Source organism: Pholcus phalangioides, unplaced genomic scaffold, assembly GCF_987345545.1.
Source record: "Pholcus phalangioides strain wild (caught in Gottingen) unplaced genomic scaffold, Ppha-v1.0 ptg000015l_1, whole genome shotgun sequence".
NCBI lineage: Eukaryota > Metazoa > Arthropoda > Arachnida > Araneae > Pholcidae > Pholcus > Pholcus phalangioides.
In genome coordinates, this window is record NW_028301608.1 from 80581980 (window position 1) to 80606403 (window position 24424).

The window sequence follows — 24424 nt, forward strand, 5'->3', positions numbered from 1 at the left end:
ACGGGGAGATTGGCTCGCATTTGCGCCTCGAAGCCGGTAACGCCGGGTAGTATAGCTAGTATGAACATAAAATTAATGTTATTAACCATTGCGCTACGATTATAGTAAACTAGCTACAATAACTGGCGCTGCCTCAGTTTTTCTTCATATACTGGGAGCATTGAAGAAGTTACCAATAAAACCATCGTAAAGGGATAAACACGTTTGAGACGCATTGTTTGGGAACCACGGTAGCCAAAGTAAACATTCCAAAAGTCATTGTGGAGGACCAAGAACCATTGTTGTCTGACAGTTTCTTTACCCATTTAGGGCGTTTTCCCGTCTGATGAACTTTTAAAGTGGCCTTATGTTCAAGTCGGTTCCCTTGTGGTGTATATAGGGTGATTCAGAAAAGATGGAAAAACTTTAAGATGTAATAGTACATTGCAATACAAACAATTGTCATCAAAAAATGCATGGTCTACCATGAAACGCAAACGCGCGTTTTGAAACGGCCGCTCCGCAAACGTTAAAATGCCATTCCCGTTGAAATTTATCGGGAGGAAAAAACACCATGCACGCAAATTTAACTTGGGGAAGAAGAACCCGTATATAAATCAGCATGTCTCAGTGAAGAAAAGGCGCGGACGCCAGCCCTGTGAAGTTATTCCAGCGTGCAACCGTTCTAACAGTTGTAACGTACGGTATAATGGCGCACTTTAGTAATACTGAAAAAGCAGACAGGCATTTCATTTACGGAGCTGCAAACGGAGTGCCACAGACGCAGCACGAATGTACGGTGAGTGTTTTCTCCCACAGGCAATTGCCCAATCCGAAAACATTCGCGCGTTTGCATCGGTAGCTGTGCGAAATGAGATCCTTTCTTGCCAGCAGGTGTCGAAGACGAGATTTTGGAGATGGTGTCAGATCAGCCAATTATAATCTCACACGAGCTGTGTATTCATTAAAATTGTTTTTTTAACGTATACGTTATTCTTGGGCTTTCTCCTCGTATCCTCGGTTTTACTATGTTGCGCCGTGTAGCACGTTTGCATTTCGTTTTAGACCATGCATTCTTTGATGAAAATTATTTCTTTTTGTGTGTACTACCACCTATTAAAGTTTTTCCCCCCATCTTTTTTGAATCACCTGTATACACACAATTTGGATGCAATCAGTCCAAAATTGTAGATCTGTATAGATAACATGCACACAGACACACACACAGAAAATGAATTTTATATACATTTCAAATTAACAGTTCTGCATCATTCATAACATCACACTAAAGCAGAAACTCGATGATAGTGATTTTTTTCATGTGGAATAAACCTTGTAATATGAAAATATTAACCATTTCGAGTGAATCGGGCAGGGAAGGCTTAAAATACGTGCTTGCACGGGGGCGTAAGCAACGCTAAATATTGTCGTGGTGTATCATCATAGAGATGGACCAATAGAACTTGATTTTAACAATATAGTACTGCGTAGCTTTACAAATCCTGCACTCCATGGCACCTGAAAATGGGTATTGGCGCTTAAAATTTTCGAATTGTTATTGAATTAGTCTGAGAACTTCATAAAAAAATAACTAATTTTTAGTGGCAGAACAGTGTTCGTAGGTATGCTTACTATGTCCTCTAGGTCCAAAATTTCTTTCTTTAGACTTTTAAACTTTTTCTGGGGAAAAAATGATTGGCTCTCCTAACATAAAATTTATATCGCTCCACTCATCTATATCGTTCTAGCAACTAGATTTTTCTGCGATCTGTCAATCCTTGCAATACTGTAACTCAGAAAATCTCTTCACAAATCTCAACTATTCTGCTTCTCACTTTTTCAAGATCCGAAGCCTCGGTCGGTAGAAAGATGACTCCTCAATACATTCGAACCAATTTACTGATACAGTAGCGTTTTTATTTCATTAATAAAACATAAGATATTTTTTCGATCAGTTTTTTTTCTGTCTGCGTTTGTCACTTTTGCTTTCTTTTTTTGGAGAGAACGATGTGTTTTACATGATTTTCCTATTCTCCTCTGACAATACGACAACCAACAAAGAAAAGAGATTCCTTCTGGAGCACAAATATGGGCAGAATCCCATAACGGGACCACATTTCGCAAGTCGTATACATTTATTTGATTTTTTTCTTTTCTTTTCACGTGTGTGTATTTGTTGCTGCTGCCGCTGGTTTAGTGGAACTCGCACAGGAGAGCGGGTCACATCATCATCACGAATGAGCTGCACGCATGCTTGGCCGCCAACAAAAATACATATAATCGTACGACGCGAAATAGTGATCAGCAGCCAGCGGGCAATCTTTTGAAGCGAAACCAAAACCTCCACGAATTCTGTTTTTTTTTGCCATCATTATTCATTCTCAAATATCTGGAACATTCGGCTCGAATATCTTCTCGCATCATGATGCCCAAGTTATGAAAATTTCGTCTGTTTTTTTTTTATTGTTATTTTTATATTACACTCAATGTATTTATTTGCAACATAAAACGATTCTCATAATTCTTTTATGGCATTTCTTTTTTTCCCTTCTCTTTCCACGCGTGATGATTTCATTTCGGGAAATAATTTCTGTTTTTGTTTCTTTACCGTTGTATTTATTGTTTTTCTAGGAATAGGTCTCGTGTGTGAATCGTATTCTCAATGAATGCGGGTTTCCAATAACGAACTTGGGAGGAGAAAATGTTACATTTATATAGGACGTCGTTGAGAAAAGAATGTACGAATCTTCTCTTTTAGAAGCAGCTGGAAAAAAAATTGTTTCGTCATCGTGATTTACATAACTATAAAAAAAAAAACCTGTAACACATTATCATTGTGTTATTCGGCACTGATTAGCAGCTCTTATTAGACGTGTTCAACGCCCCATCCTTGCACATCTTTCACTGTGACCAAAATATCAAAGGATTTTATCGATTTCCCCCCCCCCCCCATGCTTAATTTTGGGTATAAAATCGTTAAGAGCTGTGAATAAACTCAATTCCGTCTTCACGGAAGCGCTTTTCAGTTGCCGGAAACTGGGTTCAGACATCACAGGTAAGGGGTTCAAAAACGTTTCTCGACCAATTTTTGAGTTCGAATATTGGTCGCGAATAAGTAGCCTCTTCTATTCGTTGAATTGATTTCTAAGTAAATTCATACTCGGAAAAACTTTATGAATAAGGTGGATCTCGCCCAAAGCATCCTAGACTGAGAGTAGCAATCTAAGACACAGTGGTTCTCAACCTTTGAGGGCCCGCTACCCGATTGATTCCATTTTTATGATTGGAAATCCCGGTCATACACACGACTAATGGAAAATAAATGAGAAAAAATGAAACTGAATCACTCATGGCCCAGTTTGCCTGATATCGTGGCCCGGCGGTGAAGAATCACTGGTCTAGGAGACTTTGTTCTACCATTCTTTTGAGGATCACTTCTAATTGATTCTGATGAAATTAGCGACTTTTTATACTTTAGACCTATTGTTCACCTTTGTGGTTCCCCCCCTTCTTAGCCAACCGTCATGACACAATCAAATCAAAAACAAAGAAAACTTCAAAGGGATTCCACCATGGAAATCGGTTCCAAAAAAGGGGCTGCGAGAGTGAAAAGGGTTGTGATACACTGCCTTAGAATATCCCAGGACCAGAAAGAGGCCATGTGGCCTCTGGGTTGAGAACTACTGGTCTAAAGCAATGATAAGAAAGTTTATTTTTTAGAGACCAAAATTTGCTTTGGCAAGTTAAAAGTGAACAAGTAGAAAAACTCACTCACGAAAACATTTTATTTTGTTCTTGTTTTTTTAATGATTATCATTTAGAGCGCGGCCCGGTAAATTTCATTTTTTGCGAGTGAAAGGCCCAGCCGTACACATGAATTGGAGAAATTAATGGGAAAAATGAAACTGTCAATCAATTACGGCCCGGTTTGACTGATGTCAGAACTCGGCGCCGGGTCGTAACTAGGCTGAGGCAATCTGGGGGGCCCCGAGCCAAATAGGGTCCAAAAAATTTACAGTTAATTTGCATAATAACCCTTTCAAGAAGGGCCCCAAGGAAAAGTCTGGCCCGGCGGTTGAGAAACAATGGTTTAGAGCAGTGGTTCTCAACATTTTCAAGCCCACGGCCCGGTTTTCACAACCAAAATAGAAAATAGACGACATTGCAAAGTTATCATTTGCAAATAATTTTCCAAAGACAGTCGATGTAGTGGTCATAGCGACGGACTCGCATTGCTTCAATCATTTCACTTCACTCATAGTTAGAAAAACTGATGGCAGATGGTGGCACTACACATTACAAACAAGCAAAATTTCACGTCAGGTCCACTCTACACGTACATTCCAACATATACAAATTCATTAGAAGTTCCGCAGAGGAATGTGAACGATTTGCATGTGTGGTTTAGTAGTAGCTATTCCAAAGACCAGTACCTAACACGCGATTCGAGGCACAAAAAACGTATTCACGTCATAACTTGCTGCCGTGTCTATGACACAGCCTACCGCAATTTTTTTTTTGTTCCGAAGAGTATCGAAGTTTCACTGCATATTCGATTTCTCAGACGAAAAATCATTCCTATTAGAGTGAGTGGGAAGAGCATTTCGTGCTGCGTTTGTGGTTTCCCTAATTAACGAACGTCGCCGATTCGTTGATCATCACATCAATCGCTATTTTTCAGTTTGCTGATGCAGCAGCATATGCATTTTTTCCTTTTTGTTGTTATTTGCCCTTATTTGATGTTTTGAATGGCTCGTGTCTTCGACCCAAAGAATTCACTAACGACCTTGTTCATGGAAGGACAAAGCAGGTTTTCCCCCAGGAGCTGTAACTCATTAAGTTAATCCTCTTTTAAAAATCACAAGAGGCTTATCATTATCGATGGAATTAATTGTGTGAAACTTTTAATTGCGCCTGGAATCACGAAAGAATTTATTCTGCATCGTTAAATAATGAATCAAAAAGAAATTGAAATTTTTTTTGTTTTCTCAACATGAATATATACAGACGTGAATCGAAAAGACGATTAATTAAGGCCATTAATCTGGGCATAAAATATTCATTTGGGTGACAATTAGTTTCAACACGATAAACAAGAAATCCGGCTTGGGTTGGTTGCAAAATCTTGACTCCTCCTTTCGTGATTTGGTAATTCTATATATAAAACTGATTTTCTGTGTGTGTGTGTTTTCTATACAAATCTACAATTTTAGATCAATTGTCACCAAATTTTGAATATGTACCAAATGGGACCCGACTTGAAACGAGCAAAAAACTGTCTGCCAACAGTGGTTTTTGGGCCTCGAAAATCACTTTCGGAACGTTTACTTTGGTTGCCGTGGTTCCCTAGCAATGCGTTTCAGACGTGTATATGCTTTCACAATGGTCGCCAAATTTTGCATATATACCAAACAGGACCGGGATTGAACCGTAGGCTACTTTAAAAGCTCATCAGAGCTGGGCAAGTGCCCGAAATGGGCGGAAAAACTGTCGGGCAATAATGGTTTCTGGGCCCCAACAGTCACTTTCCGAACGATTACTTTGGTTACTGTGGTTCCCTAGCAATGCGTTTCAGATGTGTATATGCCTTTATAATTGTTTGCCACGTTTTCAATTCTCCCAGTAATGAGAGCTTTTGAATAGACGTCAGACTCAGCATCACTTTTGAGGATCGGACAAAGGATGATCCCCATGTAAATCAGTGTTAAAATTGCTGATTATACTGTAGAAATGTGGAAATTTGGGGAGGGGGGGTGTTTCTGTCATATCAATAATTTTAAAAAATGTGTAGAATTCTCGATTTTTGAAATATTGAGTTCGCTTAGAGATATACGAAGCAACAATGGTTTTTGGGCCCCAACAATCACTTTCCGAACGTTTACTTTGGTTACCGTGGTTCCCTAACAATGCGTTTCAGACATGCCTTTACATTGGTTTGTCACTTTTTCAATCCTCCCAGTAATTGAAGAAAACTCGAGCATTGCCGAGTATTATCGCTAGTCATTCATAAGAAAAAGATTACTTAAACGTTGGAGAGAATTTCTTTGCGAAGGTTTTCAACAACTGGCTGTTGCGAAGATATATTTCGGAAAGAGAGAAAATTCAACAATCCCTGCGGGGAATCGAACCCACGTCCTTTCACTTTCCGGGTGAACGCACTAGACTACAGAGGCACAGAATCTCTCAATCTTTCCTTGGAGCTCGTGTACACTGAAAGGGGCCGTACATGGACGGCCGGACCAGACTCAGGCCAAGCTTTGTAGAATTTTTTTGGTTGAAAAATGGATTAGAATGTTTAATTTTTTTTTTTAATTGAAATGGCTAATAAGTGGTTTTCAAAAGCGTTCGCGTGTCACTTATTGGCCATCCCTGGTCTAGGCAAAGGATTTCCATTTTCCCAAAATGAGTTCTAAAGTGAATTTTGGCTGAGACCACGATGTGATCATGATAGTGTTTAAATCCTTTTAAAGATTTGGCTTTAACAGATTTCTCAATTCCCTTTCTCTTTGTATGTGAAAGTTTTGGAGACACCGTTTAGGAAATAATAAACCCTTTCTTGTTAGGCAATAGCTCATGGCGTAGGCTTTGTTTGTGCTCGTCTCTTTGGCGTAGGATTTGTTTTCCTTCGCGTGGATCCGCTGATCACAGGAAACGGACTGACGCCCATCCATTCTTTCTGTGTTTGTGCCAACAAGGTTACCCGCATAACTAAAGTATTAACGATGACCTCGTCCGTCGAATGAATGGGTGAGGAGCTGTTCCTTTTTAAATTCACGTTAAAAATAAATAAATAAACACGAGTGAAAGTAATACCACAGCCGAAAGTGAAGGTGCCACGGTGACACGCATGGTGAGCGCGGGTGTGCGATCATCTCCAAGTAAAAAACACCCATTTCTCAATATGTATAAACAAACAAGTTGGTGCGAGCGTGGGCTTGTCTCTCTCTCTGATCGAATGGACTATCCCGAGAGTAGTGAAAGGCAGCTATTACCTCATTATAGCCGTCACTCGCCGTCCGTCATTCTTATTTAATAATTTCTTTGTCTTTCCGTGTATATGATGGGGGGTAACATTGCGATTTATTATTATTTTTTTTTTTTGTTTGCTTGTGAAAAAACCGTAGTAACTAGATCTCAATAAGAATGCGTGCGCGCAACTGAATTAATGCGGAAGCGGCGGTCGACACCCGATGTCAAATTATCCCGATAATAAGCTTGCTACGTGTGTATCTGTTTTGTTGAATATCTGTCCGCCGCTTTTTTTCTTTTTCGGTATGTCTCATTGGCCAGCCAATTCATGATCGGAATACAATTATCCAGAGACAATGTTTTCTGTAACATAGCGACAGAGCTTTATTTACACAATGGAGGAGGAGGGGAGTTACGTCGGAAATGGTTGGAAATAACGTATCATTGGTTTGTAATCCTTCGTGGTGATATCGCAATAACTTAACGAGAGTATAGGGTGACAAAATGCCAAGTACGTACGTAGTTCCTTTATCTCGTGCGGTCACCGAGTTAGGAATCTTCGGTCCGCGTCACATACCTGCGTGAAAGATAGGGAGCATTAGCTTAGAGCTCTTTGAAATACGAGGCTGATTCATCCGCCATTTCTTTGGGCAAAAGAGAGAGAATTTAAGAGGGAACCGTGTGAAGTATTTTACATTACATCCAAACACTTTTTTTTTTGGTTTTTTTAACGCACTAGAAGAACATTTGTACCGTGTACTTGTGACGTCACCATCCTTTCAGCCATCAAACACTACATTCAACCAGACTTTAGTTATAACGACCTCGGTTGTACGAGTCGATAATTTGCAGTCTCAGCTGATTCCTATGGCAAATAATGTTAATGAACCCAGCTTATAACGTCGATGTTAACGCAACGACCTCGGATATAACGACAAATTTTTACATTTTGCTTCCGTTTCTCAAGAAATTCGTATACAAAATTCTCATTTTCTCAACGAAGATAGCTCTAATTCAAATACTAAAATCGTGGAAGGTAATTCCCATAATTTATGAATTATAGGCTCATTGCAAGTTTACCACTAAAATATTATAAGCCCCTCGACTGAAATATTTCTTTTATTTCTTCGCAGACTAGTTGTAGCAGTTTATTTCTTGCCAATGGTTATTTACAGGCAATAACTGACAATTTCGCAAATAATTGACACAATATTTTTGGCAAGAAAAGGCGTTGCCCCATGTTTATGAACCCCCAATTCCCCGTTGGGGGGGGGGGGAATTCCCCCGTTCTTGATCATAGTGAAATAACTTGATTTTGATTGTATTTGATCGTATCTGAGTAACTGTAAACGTTCAACTTTTGATGTTTAAAATGTCTTTGAAAACGCCCACCTCGGTTACAACGACAAAATTTCAAAGAATCTTCGACGTCGTTACAACCGAGTTTGCACGCATTTGCACGATAAACATTATGTATTTGTTTGTTGAATAAAATCTTTCATATCCAGAAATACGTAAAATATATTTCAGGATCGGCTTCGAACTGTGGGCTTCAGTTTGTGGCTCGTACCCGCAAAAATGACCGTGATGATGCAGTGGCAGTCCAAAGATCATGCTTAAATTAGCATGATTGGGGAAAAACAAATTTTTCTTTTAAGGGAAATTTTTATCTCGAACCGTTTGTGCCACCAGCTCCGTTTTCCTTTTGATAGCGTTTCGTTAATAGTTTTCTACTTTATTTTTTAAACTCTCTATTCTTTCATTCAGCTTTTTCAAGAGAAAAAATTAAAAAAAAAGTCATTTTTGCAAAAATATTTGAAAATAGATTAAAAATGGCACTTACAGCATTTTGCCTGAAAACTTCCGGGCTTATATGTAATAAATGATAGTAAAAAAACTGTCTTAATTCCTCAAAAGAATTGATGGAGTTCTCAATTGAAAGAGGGGTAATTAGCCACCATCTTGGGGAAACGTCGAGGAATTTGAACTGGTACTAACTACGGCCCTCGCCCCCAGAACCTCTCTTTCAATCTTCAGAAGAAAAATGTTTGCGAGGAGCGCATGCGGCGTATCAAACGGTGGGTCTTTGTCTGAAACTTTCAAGAAACTCTGTTCAATAAAAAAAAATTTCAGTGTAAAACCCAATTCTATTAGACCAGTGTTTCCCAAATGGAGGGGGGGGGGGAAATATCGCCCTCTGGGGGCGATGGAATGGTCCGGGGGAGCGGTAGAAACTATGAGAATAACATAGAGCCTATGGGTTGGATGAGTTTGGGGGCGATGAGAGAAAAAATTTCTCTGAAGAAGGGGCGATGGGGAACAAAAAGTTAGGGAAAGTGTATATTAGACGAAAGACCTCAACCTTTTGGAAAGTGCGGGTCACTTCGGGTAAGAAATGGTGATGCGTGACGATTGAGTAATCTTGCACAGTGCCGTCGCTGGTCACTTAATCGTGTTAGCGTCTTTTGAATTTTCCTGATCCGCAGTATAACTGTCTCAGTAGAGAGAAAAAAATCCCTATTGATGATTTTTGTCGCACCACGGTCATTTTCTGCACACGAGGGCTAATTAGACCGGGACCTACAATTTATTGCCGATTCCGAATGACGGTTGTTTTTATACTCATCGAGAGGTTGTTGCGCTAACCCCTAGATGGGGGACTCCTTGCGGTAGCAATTTTTTGCTGCGGTCAAGTCACCGTTTTTTGTTGTCAGGAAAGTTTTCTGACAAGAATGAACCGGGTATCGAATTCGCGACAGCTCTGAACACCCTTTGGTACTTTAGGCGAGCATCTTATCGACCGGGCTACCGAACCCAAAAAATCCATTAAATTCGGGCCATCTAAATGATGTGGAATTGCACCACGGGCCACTTCAGTGGTCTTTAAATGTGCGGTGGGCCACTCAAAATATCTAGAAATAAGCAGTGGGTCAAGTGGGTCACTTAAGTGATCTGGTAATGTGCCACTTGGATCACTTTTGTAAAATTAGGTTTGAATTTTTACGGGCAACATCAGAGGACCACATTTGACCCACGGGTTACGGGTTGGCTATTTATGTATCGAACTGAGTGCACCGTTATTCTATTAAAGAGGGATAGGTTTTCGATGGATTTAAATTATATTTTATTCGCTTCCTTTCGGTTGCATGATGCATTTGAGAAATCCGAAATGTATTGATTTCTTCTGTCTTGTTGCAGGTATACGATGTGGGAGATGAGCACGATAGAGCGAAGGTACTCGGTACCGCCAAGTACTTTGTCCGACCCTTCCGGCCGATACAGGACGACCGAAGATCTGCACGCGTGGAGCATATACCGGCAGAATTTGAATTCCGACTTCACCGACAGTGCGCTGGGAACCGGTGACAAGTCCCAGCCCCCCTTCGGGAATTTCAGGCTCAGAGACAGCACCGTCCAGACTATCTTGAACCATCCCAAGTATGGACCCCGCGAGAGAAACTCCGAGCTCGGCTCGAACGTGTTCACTTACTTGAGGTTCGGGTTGCCCCGTGTGTTTCCGCAAGGTCAAGCTCGCGGACAAGCGGCTAAAGGGGCGAAAAACGGTTCCAGTGGCTACGATTCCAGCGACGATGGCTCCCCGTACATGAACAACCGCCGAACCAGAAGCGATCCAGATTTTCGAAACCACATAATCGAAGGTAACGGTGTCGCCGCCTTAGCTAACGGTTCATCGAATACTGCTGCGGCGGCGGCAGCAGTCGTAGCTACTGATCGAGCTCGTCGCCTGAAGGCGAGCAGTGAAGCTGATCTATTATCGGCGGATTCCAGGTTAAATCGTCGTCACGTGCTCAAGTCTAGAGAAAACGGAGGATTTCATCAATCCGAAAATGACGCGCTGATCATCACCGACCGTAAAAGTCAGTTCGGCGGAGCGGGATCCCAAATGTCTGTCAACTCGAGGGCTTCCAAGCTCCCTCCGCGCAGCGAGCTGCTGCTTCATGGGGCCAACAAGCAAGAGGGCTTCTGCTGCTACGACGCGCCCATCATGAACGAAAGGTTTTTTCCCAAGGACAGCCTTTATTCCACGTTTCCCGGTGCGGACGGTGAGAGCACGACTGGTGCTGGTGGTGCTGCTGCGGTGCGATATCCGCACTTCCAGGTCCGGGAACTCAGCTACGAAGTCGACATGTCCTCGGCCTGGCATACTCTGTGCGGAGGAGCCAGGACGAAATTAAGGATGTTGGAGAACCTGTCGTTCGAAGTTAAAGGAGGGGAAATCCTGGCTGTTATGGCAACTACAGGTAATTGAGATCTTTTTGATGCTTTAAATAAATGAGAAAAAATACATTTTTTAATCAATATTATTTAATAATTTTAATATATTACATCATTATCACACGAACATTATAAAGTTAAATTCTAGTAATATGGCCAAACATTTTTGTAAAGTAATTTTGCAATGCCAATGCGAACACTTATGTGAATGTCAGTGATGTTTGTGGCATATAATTCAACACTTGGTTGAGGGAATGCAGAGAAGAGCTACTAATGCTCTTGTCTTGTTGGTACACAAGGTTTGAGCTATGAAGAAAAACTTGATTTCTTGAATATGCTTGTATTGGAGGAACGCAAGTGTCGGGGGGGGGGGGGAAGGAGATACAATTGAAGTGTTTAAAATTTTCAGCGGGATGGATAGGATGGACCATGAGTTATTATTGCACCACCAATCAATCGACTGCTTTGACAAGGAGACACCGGTATCGTTTAGGAAGGGAAAATTGCACGTTGTGGTGTCGCAGGGAGTTTTCATTCAGTAGGGTTGTTAATAAATGAAATCGCTTACCTTCGGGGAGTCGTGAATTGTAACACAATTGTCAAAGAAGTACGATAAACTGATTGGGACAGACCGAGAAGCTATTCATTCTTTAAGACAACCATAATCTTTTTGATGGGTAGTGTGTTATACAGGGTGTCCTGTAAGTGCTAGCACGACGAAGGACAACAATCAACCGTCCATCGTAGAGGTATGATTCCGCCGCTATAGTGGTCGAGTGGTCATAGTCGGGTTCGAACCCCACCGTCGCCATAGTGGTGGTCGGCTGAAGTTGGTTTTCTGTGGTTTCCAACTTCAAGGCACAAATGTGAGCCGATCTCCCCGTTAAAAAGTCTCGCCACAGAGAGCAGCAGACCTACAAATAGCACAAATGTAATTCAATCATAACACATCACTCACTTCCCTTCTGAAACATAGATGGCAGCACTGAAAATCAAACACTACATATGCACTCATACTGTAACACACACAGTTACACCTCCGGCACAACTCGTTAGGTAGTAAATTGCTCATAGATGGCGATAGACCTGAGTTGTGATCGGTTTGAAAGAAAGAGGTATGATTCCAATTTAAGAAATGCTTAAAAGGCGTCCAAGAATTACTCTGCACCAGTTTTAAGAGTGAAAATGCAGTGAGCCGCGAAATAAAGAATTTAAATTTTTTTTTACGGTTCCCCCGTCCTCTAACTTGCAATTATAAAGTTTTTGCCCTGTCTCTCTTGATGCCAACAAAGAAAACTCCATGTTTTCAGGTATAATATTCAGAGATATTTGAATTCGCAAAGCGGAACAATATTTCAACGCAGGAATTCTTGAATGACTTTTGAGCATTTTTTTTTTAAAATTGAAATCATACCTCTACGACGGATGGTTGAGGCCGTGCTAGCACTTACAGGACACCCTGCATACTATTATGTTCGAAATGCATGCTTTTTTATTGGGTTGCTGTATTTCAGTGTTATTTGACATACAATATTTTTATGGGCATCTTTTTTTTTCAACCATCTTGTTCGACAATTTGCCTGTTGTGGCCTTTGTGTTTGCATTTGTAAATGTTCATATTAATTAGATTTAAGCCTTCAAGTCCCATATTTGCGAGCTACCTCTAATCCGCTGACCATAGGTTGAGAAACGCTGTTATACAGCGTCATTTCCACATGTAGAGTGATGTGTTTCGATGGGTGAGGCAATACCTCTTTTCTTTCACACCGAGCACAACTCCGGTCCTATCGCCATGGGCAATGTACCACTTGTGTGTTTGTGCCAGAATTGTGATTGTGTTAAGTACGGAAATGTTTGCTAACAGTGTGGGGGGGGGGGGGGAAGAGAACGTCTTCTACCTCCTTCATAGTCTTGCAGCCCTGATAACGACGATAACTTACAGGGAGAAAAATAAGTTTAGTTAAACTTTAACTTCAAAATTTACAAAAAGAACTTTCGACGGAAAAAAATTGATAACATTTTTCGAAGTCTCGATAACTAATGAATTTTTTCCATGTCATGGTATTGATTCGTTCCGTTCTGTACGAAAGTGATAATATCCGAATGATAACATTATCCGTGATGCTAATAAGCGACTTGGTCTGTATCTGGCAAAGTTAAATATGACATTTAATATTAGGAACATATGCAAATATTTGATATACAGATGAAAAATATACAGATATTTAATGAAAGTCGGGGAAAAGTTCTGAAGGAAAAAAACAAAGTGGAACTCGAAAAACAAAAATTAAAAATTTTGAAAGATATAGAAATATATTTCTGTGTATTTCGGGGTTTTTTTGGGCAGGGAAATGATTAAGCACATTTTGCTGGGAACCAGGGCTTGGCCCAGGCACCAAGTTAATATAGAGACTAAGAAATTATTATTGGCACCTAAAATTTTCTGTGTGTAGTTTCTGAATTTGGATCTGAGGAAAATACAAAATTTACACACACGCGGAATTTGTATCAGCTTATCTATCAATGCCGAAGGCGGTCACTACGTCCTGTAAAAGTCTAAAGAAATACTATTTCTTACCGGTTTTTCTTAGAGAAAAATGTTTTGCACCTAAAAAAATTGTTCTGACGCCTAGATCTTTCTGCGATTTGTCAAGCCCTGCTGAGAACCCCGTTATGAAAAGGAGATACGATTAAAATTTTTTAGAATAAGGTGCTGAAAAAAGTTTAAGGACAACCGAGAAACCCCTATATATTGTGAAAATTTGTGCTTGTAGATGTATCAAAATTTTAGAGTGGTAACTACAAGTGGAACTAAACATTTCCCATTAGAAATAACTAAGTGCTGCACTTTTTCAGAAAAAAGTTGTTAAAATTATAGTAAAGGCCAAAAAACCCGGAAAATAGTATAAGGATAATTAAAAACTGTAATTTTTTTTTAATCAGAGGAGACACCTCTTTTTACTTTGTAATCTTTATCTTTCGGTATGGCATTGATAGATATACTGTAAGTCATAAATAACTAGTTGTGTGATCGTCTTCTCCAAGCTTCTTTGATCAAAGCAATAGAATCGTGTTTGCTTTCGTACCGCGTACCATTTCTATACGCTTCATGTATCAAAATGCCATGCAAGAGTGCTCTATAAGACTAAGAAAAGGACTTCTCAATCACCACTCGATGGGTTCCACTGAATTGGCTTCAAACCCCAATACCCGTTTTAGACTTTAAAACATATACAGAAACATTGTCCTGTTAAAACATTTCATTTCGTGCACCGCCCAGGCTCTATCGACCATTGTCAATTTTAGCCATTGCCCCGGATGAGGGACTGGATGGTGTCGGTGCTTTATTATGCATATAAAATACAGTACATGAATATAAACACATTATTAAAAAGGGAAAAAAGGTATATACAGATTTAAAAATTTCTAATTATACAAAATTTATATTATATATTAAAATATATAATTAACTCTTATAATGTCTTTGTAGCTCTAATGTTGTAGCCCTTTGTTGTTTTCTGTTGGCTCGGGTAAGCCCTCTGTCGTGGCCAGGACCACGTCTTCCCTTGTTGGCTCGGGCGAGCCCTCCGCCGTGGCCAGGTCAGATCCTGGACCACGTCTTCCCTCCTAGTGTTGTTGGCTCGGGTGAGCCATCTGCCGTGGCCAGGTCCTGTTGAAACAAAACCTCTAAAAGCTGTGAGAGGTGCCTTAGAAAATAGAAATTCTGCCAAAACTGTCTCTATATGTCCACATTCCCAAGGTATGGCTCTGTCATTACATAGATCATGTCAGTAATATTAAAAACCATTGAGACCATTTAAATAGCCTCGCATCAAAGAAAATATCCTACCAGGCACCGAGAGATATTTTATAGGAGGGGGCTTTGCATACGTCATTTGAACTTTTTTAAATTACATTAGGCACAGTTAGGCACGTGTGTAAAGAAAGACTTACACCAGATAATTTCTTTTTCACTCAAAAACTGTGGAGAATCGCCTTTTTCTGATGAATGGTAGAAGGAAAAAGCCTCTGAGCAAGTTTTTCAGTTCATAATTCTCGGGCTATTTATGAAACTTTTACTAACAGTCTTCAATCTTTAAATTCTTCCAGCCGTTTGATGACCAGGCATCGAAGTTTCTTTGAGAGCAAGTGTTTCACCTTTTCAGTGGCCAATAAATATGTTTTCTTTGGCATCTTCGCACTTTCAGAAGAAAAGATTGGTTTCACAGTGCATGACTGATCGAAACAGTCTCGGCTGTACTTACCCCATACTGAGAAAAATGCAAATTTCTTTCTTCGACTTCAGAAATCACGCTTGTCCTTTTACCTTTTCCCAGATTTTGACCTTTACTATAATTTCAACAATTTTTTTTTTTTTCTGAAAAAGTGCAGCACTCATCAAAATTACTTAGTTGAAAATGTTCAGTTCCACTTGTATTTGTCACTCTGAAATTTTCATGCACGTACAAGTTTTCAAGTTATATCGGTTTTTCGGTTGTCCTGAAAATTTTTTCTACCACCTCAACCCTCGAATGACACACACCTAAAAAAATCTATGCTCAATGATACCTATACGAACTACGTCTCTTTTAGACGTATAGGTACCATTCTAGGAGTTAAGCATGTAAATTGGTGGGGGGGGGGGGTGTGGCACCCTCAGAAAAATCACTTTGCCCGAGGGTCCTTGATGCTTTTAAAACGGTCCTGTGGACACAGATATTGTAACCAGGCCGCAAAATTCTTAAGCCTGGCCCTGTCTTGCCTACAAAAAACAAGGCACGCTAAATTTTTATTTGTGGCGTGTTCGGTGGACTGCACTACATTTTTTGAAGATGACCTCCTCTGATGTGAGAGGCTGTCGCCGGTCAACACTCGAGTTGCGGAATCACGATCGAAACAACTTTATTTCGGAGTTTTTCACGTAATAAAACTTGTCTTTTTTTTTTCTCTCTCACTGAAAGTAGAGCTCTTATGATTTATATGTTATTTTTTTTAATTCGTAGAAGACCGAATTCGCTCTCGATAATAAATTGGCGATGGGGTTTGAACTTTCCTTCTGCCACCACAATTAATAAAATTGCTTCTTTTTTTCCCCATCTACCTCAAGATTATGTTGGAAGTACTAATCTTTCCCCCCCCCCCCCCCATTAAAGAGAATCGATGCCCTTTGACACTCATAATTGGATGTCCGATGCCATTCCGTGTTCCACAATAATATCGTAACAGACTTGTAAGAGAAATATGCAGAATTAATTGGTTTTTTTTTAATTTTTTGTTTTATTCACGTTTTTACGTGAATTATATTGGTTTTTCTATGGAAAAGGAGGACAGATATGCCTCCCGGGAGGGTCGAATAAAAATGTCCTCCTTCCCTTTCTGCAGTAGATAAGTCTTCAGTTACTAACGAGAAGGGAAGACTGGATGTATTAAAGTTACATTATAAACGGTTTATCGAGTATAGGAAAATAAAGGGAAAACAAGTGATTATCTCTCACCTAAGATGCATAGGTAGAAGCTACATTTGGGTCGGATTTGAATGTTTCGACTCTCATCATCATAGTAATGCTTGTGTGAAACTTTGTGTTTATAAAAATTTTTCCCCCTTATGTATTTATTATTTGTGTGAAGGGGAAAAAGAGAAGCGGGTCTTATATGTATTTATCGTGGGAATCATCGCCATTACAGTTTTCCGATTATGGTTCGGATTTGCATAAATTTATGGAAGGTCTCGGATAGTTCTCGCGCTGATGCGTTATTTTTATTTCGGAATACGGTTTATGACGGTCGAGAGTAAATTAAATCGGGAGATATTCGTTCGGTTTTGAGAAAGTGTCAGACGGGCAAGAAACTAGCTTCATTGCGAAAAAACGTCAAATACAGTCGAATCCCGTTATAACAAACTCCAACGGACTACCACTAAATGGTACCACACTTGCGCCTCGTCCACATTCCTCTGCGGAATTTCTAAGGAACTGGTATATGCCGGAGTGTGCGTGTTGTGAAGTTTGTTACTGTGTAATGCTTGTTATGTGTAGTGCTGCCATCAATTTTTTTAACTATGAGTGAAGTGCAATGATTGAATAATTGTGCCATTGTACGCCTGTTGCTCTCTGCAGTGAGACTATTTAACGGGGAGATCGTCTCGCATTGGAAACCATAGAAAACAAACTTAAGCCGACCACCTTGGAGTTCGAACCCGGGTCCTCACTACGCGAGTTTGTCATTATGACTACTCGACCATCACAGCGGTACTGCAACGGACTTAAGAAATCACTTCGTTATAACTAGGATTACCAGATTCGAAAAGAGGACACATGCGTACATATAATTAGTAACGTCACTTTTACAAATTTTCACAAAAGATGACGCCACTATACTGACGAAAAGAAAGTCCCACCTTAAGAATTTTAGACTAGGCGGAAATGAGAGTAGGATGATGTCAGTCAAATAGTTATACAATAGTCTTGTAGTTGAAACACATCTTGAGATTTTGACAGTGCTAGACGTTATGCGTTGGAGGGAAAAAAGAAGAAATAACCTTCGTCTCTTCTCGCTTATAACGAATTGTTCCCACCATCTGGTCAGTTTTATTACTTTGCTTGGAACATGGCGAGAGGTTTTCTGTTGATGAGCAAGGAATTGTAAAACGGATGTCGCAGTTTTCTTCTTCCAGAGCTTTTCCAGACACACTTTTTCATATTGTCCTGAAGCAAGCTGGGCCGTGGTAAGAGTAGCATCTGCCCTGCTTGTGGGAGGGGGAGGGGAAGCAACTGGGTTCTTGGATTATGGGAATTTCTACGACGATTGGTCAATGCGTGTAAAAACTTGTGAAAAAAACCACAAACACTCATGTCAATGAAGAGATTTGTTTCAGAGTAAAATAAATTCTCCGAAAAAAAATAGTTTCGGAAACCTGAAAAGGGGGACAAAAGGGAGAATTTTCTAAAACGTAGGAGGACGACGTCTGGTCACTCTAATTATAACGCAATTTCATTATTAAGGAATTTCCGATTTTTACGAATTTCGACACTCACTGAAAACATTTCGTTGTAGCGGAATTTGATTCTGGATAAAAAAATTACTTGTAATCTAGAGAACAAAATAGAATGAAGTTAGATTTTAAAAGTAACGCAAAGCAACTCAAATCGATTAGATATTGAATTTTTTCGCATAAATTTTCTTAACATTTTTGAGGCAAATACTCTACTTAGTTGTTTTTCTTTTCTTTTTTTTTCATAATTGTGGAAGCATACACGTGCTTGAACAAATGATCTGGAAGGTTCCCTTGAGCTGATAAATACCGTTTTAGTGTTCCCAAACTAGCTAAGGCTTCAGGTGCTGTAGGTACCGACGCCATACTCTTGTGAAAGCGCTTCTTCTTCACTGCTGTCCACAAGCGATTGTCCTTTTTTCATGAGAGAGCGGGTGACTCGGACATTTCGGGAACGAATATCCTGAAACTAGGTATAGTTGCATCCACATCTTGAAAATTTGAAAGAAAGTCTAGTCCTTTTTCTATGGGATCCTATAACTGCTAGTTGAATTTACTGGTCTAATTTAGTCTGATTTTTCCCAAAATGGCATTCTGACGTTCAAAAAGTAGATGAGATATGCCATATATGTATATTAATGCCATGTTGTTTTTATTTACTCCAGCATCAACTTCAGCAATCATCGTGAGTTTTTCTTGAATCGAAAACTTTTGAGGCCACCCATTTTGAAACAGAACAATTATGAAACATTCACGACACACAGAACTGGCTTAATACTTTCTTTTTCACGCACTGTATCACTACCTCTTATATTCTCCTATAGGAGGTAGTAACTGCATAGCATTCGTGCTCAACCCATGGCCCGCGCTGTCTTCTAATGTGAAAAATTTGAGAATTAATTTAAATGCGGGTAAAACAGTTTTTCTGCATTTAGAGCTGTTTTTTCCCAACTCCCCCCCCCCCCCCCGTTTTTCGAATTCGAATATCTCAGTGAAAATTTCCCTTAGAAACGTGGATTTTTTCGCATCAAAAGAGACAGGGCAGTAACTTTTTAATTCGGTTCTGGTTCACACAGGGACTGTATAAAAAAAAGTATTTTTATTTTAATAAGTATACACAACCTCTTCAAACATGAATGACATATTTGAGTACTGCACGTTATTTGGACACTTTTTCTAATTGGAAGTATGCCTCTAGGATCAACGGTTCGCCAGTAAAATACTATACACCCTGTATATATTACATGTAAAACATCATATTGTAACGGAACTAATGAAATGAATGAATGAACGCCAAAACTCTGCCACTGTACTTATCCCGTTGCCGAGATCTCTTCCAGCCCAGCTTCGTGGCAGAGTCTGAAACACTTTATTTTGTGTCAAAAAAAAAAAACATACAAAATTTTTACCACATATTTTCCCCGGATTGTCATTGGACAAGTTGGGTACTGTCGCGATTAACAAAGAAACGGAACTGCTGTCACCTATCAAATAAAAAATACAACTGTTGTGCTTCTTCGATTGTAATTGATGACTGGTTTTTGATTAGTGTGCCGCATTGAAAAACTCAATATAGTAGGATATTGACGAATATTTTTTGAGCAATAGTATTAGTTGAATTGTCAGGTTTGCTTCGAAACTTTAACAGTTTTTTTTTGTCAAGTCAGTTGTTTGTCTACAGTCATGTTACAAGGGGGTTGTATAGTTATCAAAGTAAAAAAAATGAACTTTTCATAAGGGCACCCTGTCCTCAAAAACCCATTCAAAAAGTTGTTGGTTGCCCTGTCTCTCCTGAGGCCAAAAAAAAATCCGTGTTTGTAAGTTCGCAGAGATATTTGAATTCGAAAATCGGAGGAAAGTTGGGATGAAATAGCATAAACTAACGGACAACGCAACGCTTCTTTCCCTGATTTATGTTCTCTTTAAACCTCAAGGGCGTAGCGAAATGTGAGAAAATGACCGAAAAAAAGGAAAAAGATGGCCAAATCCATTGTTCTGTCACTTTGGTCTTCCCCCCCCCCCCCGAACGAAATTTCTGGCTACGCCCCTGTTAAACCTGCTGATTTTTTTTTTGAAAAGGCGCTGAATACATAGCTGAAATTCAAAATAAAGAACATCTTTGCAAGTATTAGTGGCACGAAAGTTTTCTTCTTTGAAATCTCTCTTAGTTCCCGAATTTTTAAGGGCTCCGTGGCGTTTGATAATGCGTAACTCCAAAAACGCTGACGCAGAACCCCAGATGGAAATCCATTTCCTAGATATAGGGGGCTTTGAGAAAACCCGGGCAGCACCGGGTATTTCGCATACGACCTTTGCTAGTGCATAATATTCCGTATTCGTTTCACAGAACTGACCACAGGTGTGAAGTCATCAGAAATACTGGGGAGCGAGTTGTCAAACCATATGTACATACTGTATTTCAATAGGTTCTTCTCTATTGAGATTGCGGAAAATGTTAGGGGGAGACTCGGAGCCCACGGAACTGATTTGAAAAAAAAATATTTGAAGCATATTTGTCATGATAAAAGAACAATCGTTAATTGTTTTTCCCTTCGAAGAATTCAGCAAAGGACACAAACGGTTGAACGCGTGAACTTATTTCCTCAGGTGAATGAGCACTTTGTGTGGGGAAAGGAATGACGCGTTATTTTCTTTCGCAAGTTTCATTGGCAGATTTCGAGGCCAGATCACAATTAGTTGTAGATTGAGAAGTGGGAGGGGGGGGGAGAATATTCTTAAATTGTTTCTCGAGACGACAGCCAAAAGTTGAATAGACTGATAGGTGATTTGCTGTTTGTTTATAAGGTTTTCCAACAGAACCACCACGTACATCCGACTGTTTGACGAATGAATAAGGAAATAAACCAAACACTAGGCAAAAAGAGAAGAGCCAAAAAAAATGTAGATTGATCAGCTGTGGTCAGATTTTTGAATGAGCTTCGCTCTTAGATATGTGACCGAAAATTGGATGGCAATTTTTTTTTTGTAAAGTACGTAGTACTACAATCGGGCCGTCTCTTTTGAAGTCTTTTCGGAGCCCTGATGACGAATTTCATATTGTGTTCGTGTGTGAATACCAAAAGAGTTGCGTAGTCGTGCATGCAAAAAATAAGTCAACGTCACGTTTCCGGTTTTGTTCGCTGAAGGAGCAGCAGCTTTTTTTTGCTTCTCTCTCTCTCCATCTTGACCATTGCTGGTTTTCCAGAGACGTAGAGAAGCATTAAATAAATAAAATAAAATAAAAATGCCACGCTTGAAGAGGTTCTGCGGCTGTTTACCTTTTCGTAAAAGGTGATGCGTGTACTGCCGCCTGGACTCGGCTGAATCTCTCTCTCTGTTGGGTTATGGTACGTGATCTTTTTGAATGACGCAAGTTGCCGTAATTCTGGCTGCTGTCGAATCTTATTAGAAATGCGGACGTCCAATGACCTCGCGATGGGAAGAACACTGCGGGCGAATTCAGCCCTATAGTTGGCATTATACTGTAACTTTTCAGCGTACAATTTCTCTTGACATCGTAAAATCGACTGATTTTATTGGTGAGAGGCAAAAAAAAAAAAAAAAAATACAGACCGTCTTTTTTTTTAAAAAATTCAACGGATTCTTCCCAGAATAATTTTAAAACCAACTTCATTAAACGGAGGCACCGACGTGATGAAAACATTGAGGGTGGGGGGGGGGGGGGGGGGTCCTGAAAATCGTCATTAGTCCCGTTGAGAACGTACGCAGAAGGTGGAATAGTGTGTTGCATTGTTTTTCATTAACCCTTTAAGAGGTTTTTAAAATTTTTCTGATCCGCATATATAACCGCCACAGTGAAAATCATAAAACCTAGAAGATATATGGTCAAACCATCCGCGCGGGCCATATGTGGCCCGTGACCTCAAACTTACTTTTTTAAAAATGAATCAACAACATTCCTTTACAGATCACTAAAGTAACCCACCGTACAGTTTCAGAGCACATTAAATGAACCGTGGTACATTTACAGATCAATTAAATGACATGTGGTACATTTATAGAGTACTTGAATGGCCCGTGGCACAGTCTAACATCACTCAAGTGACTCCCGACACATTCACAGATCACTTAGCGACGTACGGCACAGCTCCAGAACACTTGTGATCCGCGACAAATTTTAAAAACAATAAAGCGGCCCGCACTCTCCTAAAGGTTGACCATCCTTGTTCTACAAATTTGCCACGTATTTTCAAGAATAATATTTTTTTCCGATCTCGTGAGCCGATAAATGCTTCCCCCCCCCCCCCCTCAACACAAAATAATAATTATAATAAAACAAGGATGAGGGGAGACTACCGTTTTTTGTTATTAATCGTGTATAAATAACCTAGAAGGGAAAGGAAAAACATTCTTTCTCCCCCGCCCCGTTCTGTTATCAGACTGAACAGAAGCTGACTCCACTCACTGGCAGTTGATTGACAGGACGGGGGAGGAAACTGTTTTCAGGAGAAGAAAACTTACAATGATATCTGGGTTGTCGATATGAGAGTGTTTTAAGAACCCGAGATATCTTCAGATTGCCACTGTAAGCAGGCGCGGATGCCCCCTCCCCAAGCGAAACATGCAAAATTGCCTCCAATGCGATAAACTCATGAAGTGTTCGTAACTTCCATATGATAATATTGCATTCAATCATAATCCGTTGAAAATTACCTGTATCAACGTTTGTTATTAAATAAAAAATTCAAGAAATATTTAACTAAAAAACGGAAAAAATCAGAATGAAAAAAAAAGGAGGGGGGACTTTCCGAGGAAAATACAAGACAAAATGCGGGACGTATGGTAACCCTGTTCATAACAATTTGTGTATACAAATCGCCTCCCAAAAGCGATTAGATCCACCCTTGACTGTAAGGGTTAATTATTGGGGAGGGCGATGGCTCAAATATAGTCTCAGCACTCCCCCCCCCCCCCCCAGATTCCTGTGCCCATGCTTCCAATGTGAATCGATTAGAGCAGGGATGCACAACCTCCAGGCAATGGGCCAAATGCATCCTGCTAAGTTGTTCCATCTGGCTAGCGAAAAATGTTCCTGAATAATAGTTATCAATGTATATGACGATAGATACACCAGTTAGTCTGGCTTACATTCTGAAAAGGTTATGTGCCCCCTGGATTAGAGCATACTTTCCCAAACTGTTTTTGTTAATTGCCCTCCCCACATTAACGATCCTGTTTTGGATCTTGCATCTGTAACTATTACTGACCCCTTCCCTTTGGGTACCTTCCATTGTCCTACCAGTGAGTGATATTGCCCACTTTGAATTACAGGAAAGTCAGCTACACTCCTCTGCAGTTGGGGATGACAACAAATATTTGGGATGGGCTTGAATCCATGCGCCAGATACAAGGTTATGTCTATATGGATAGTTAGCTTTTTGTTCTCCTAATATATATTATTTGGGGATGGGCGACAGATCTGGTGCTCCAGACGCCAAACCAGAGGGGGCACAAACTTCACCCTTCAACCTCTCTTTCAACATTACAATGGGGGTTCTAAAATGCATCCTTCTCCCGGCTGAATAAGCTTCTAGTTAAGGCCCTGGTTACTGTAAATGTCATAAATCCGTTATTATATATATTTATAATTACTAGTTATCATAATCATCAATTATCTCCAAGTTTGATAAATTTATCTATCACTAATATCAGTGATTATGCACAAACCACGAACATCATTGTTAAATTTGATAAGTACTAAAAAAATTACATTTATCAGTGATTATACATAACTCCCAAGCGTTGTTGGTAAGGTGGTTGAATGCGAGTTCATTAATCAGGGTGCAATTGTAAAATTTGTTAAATAGGAGTTTCTTATATTGAGGTTGAATTGTAGAATTCATCAAATAGGAGTTGATTACAATTTGATTAATTAAATAGCAGTTATATTGGGTGTCTCGTTGTATACTCACAAAAACTTTGTTAAATCAAAGAAGTTGTTAAATAAGAGTTGACATTGTACCTGGGGTATGATAGTAAAATTCATTAAGTGAAAGACCATTAATGTCTAAACTATATATCGGGGTGCATTGGCAAAATTTGTTAGGTAAGAGTTTGTGATATCAAAGTACAATCATAAAATTTTTTAAATACTATGTCATTATATCAAGTTCCGATTTTAGAATTCTTCAAACGGGAGTTAATTATAGGAGTTGTTTCAGGATGTATAGAAAAATTTGTTAAATCAGAGTTCATTATATCTGGTTCAGACTTGGGCTTACAAGTACG

At 39.7% G+C, this 24424-nt stretch overlaps 1 protein-coding gene across 1 annotated transcript in view; it reads left to right on the forward strand.

Annotated features, from left to right (window-relative positions):
- Window positions 1–24424, forward strand: part of LOC149076777 (ATP-binding cassette sub-family G member 8) — a 51992-nt gene that overhangs the window by 17151 nt on the left and 10417 nt on the right. Inside the window, exon 2 of the mRNA XM_089244446.1 lies at window positions 10147–11210. Within this exon, the coding sequence (XP_089100572.1) occupies window positions 10154–11210 (1057 nt within the window). The 5' untranslated portion in view covers window positions 10147–10153. The remainder of the gene's footprint in view (window positions 1–10146; window positions 11211–24424) is intronic.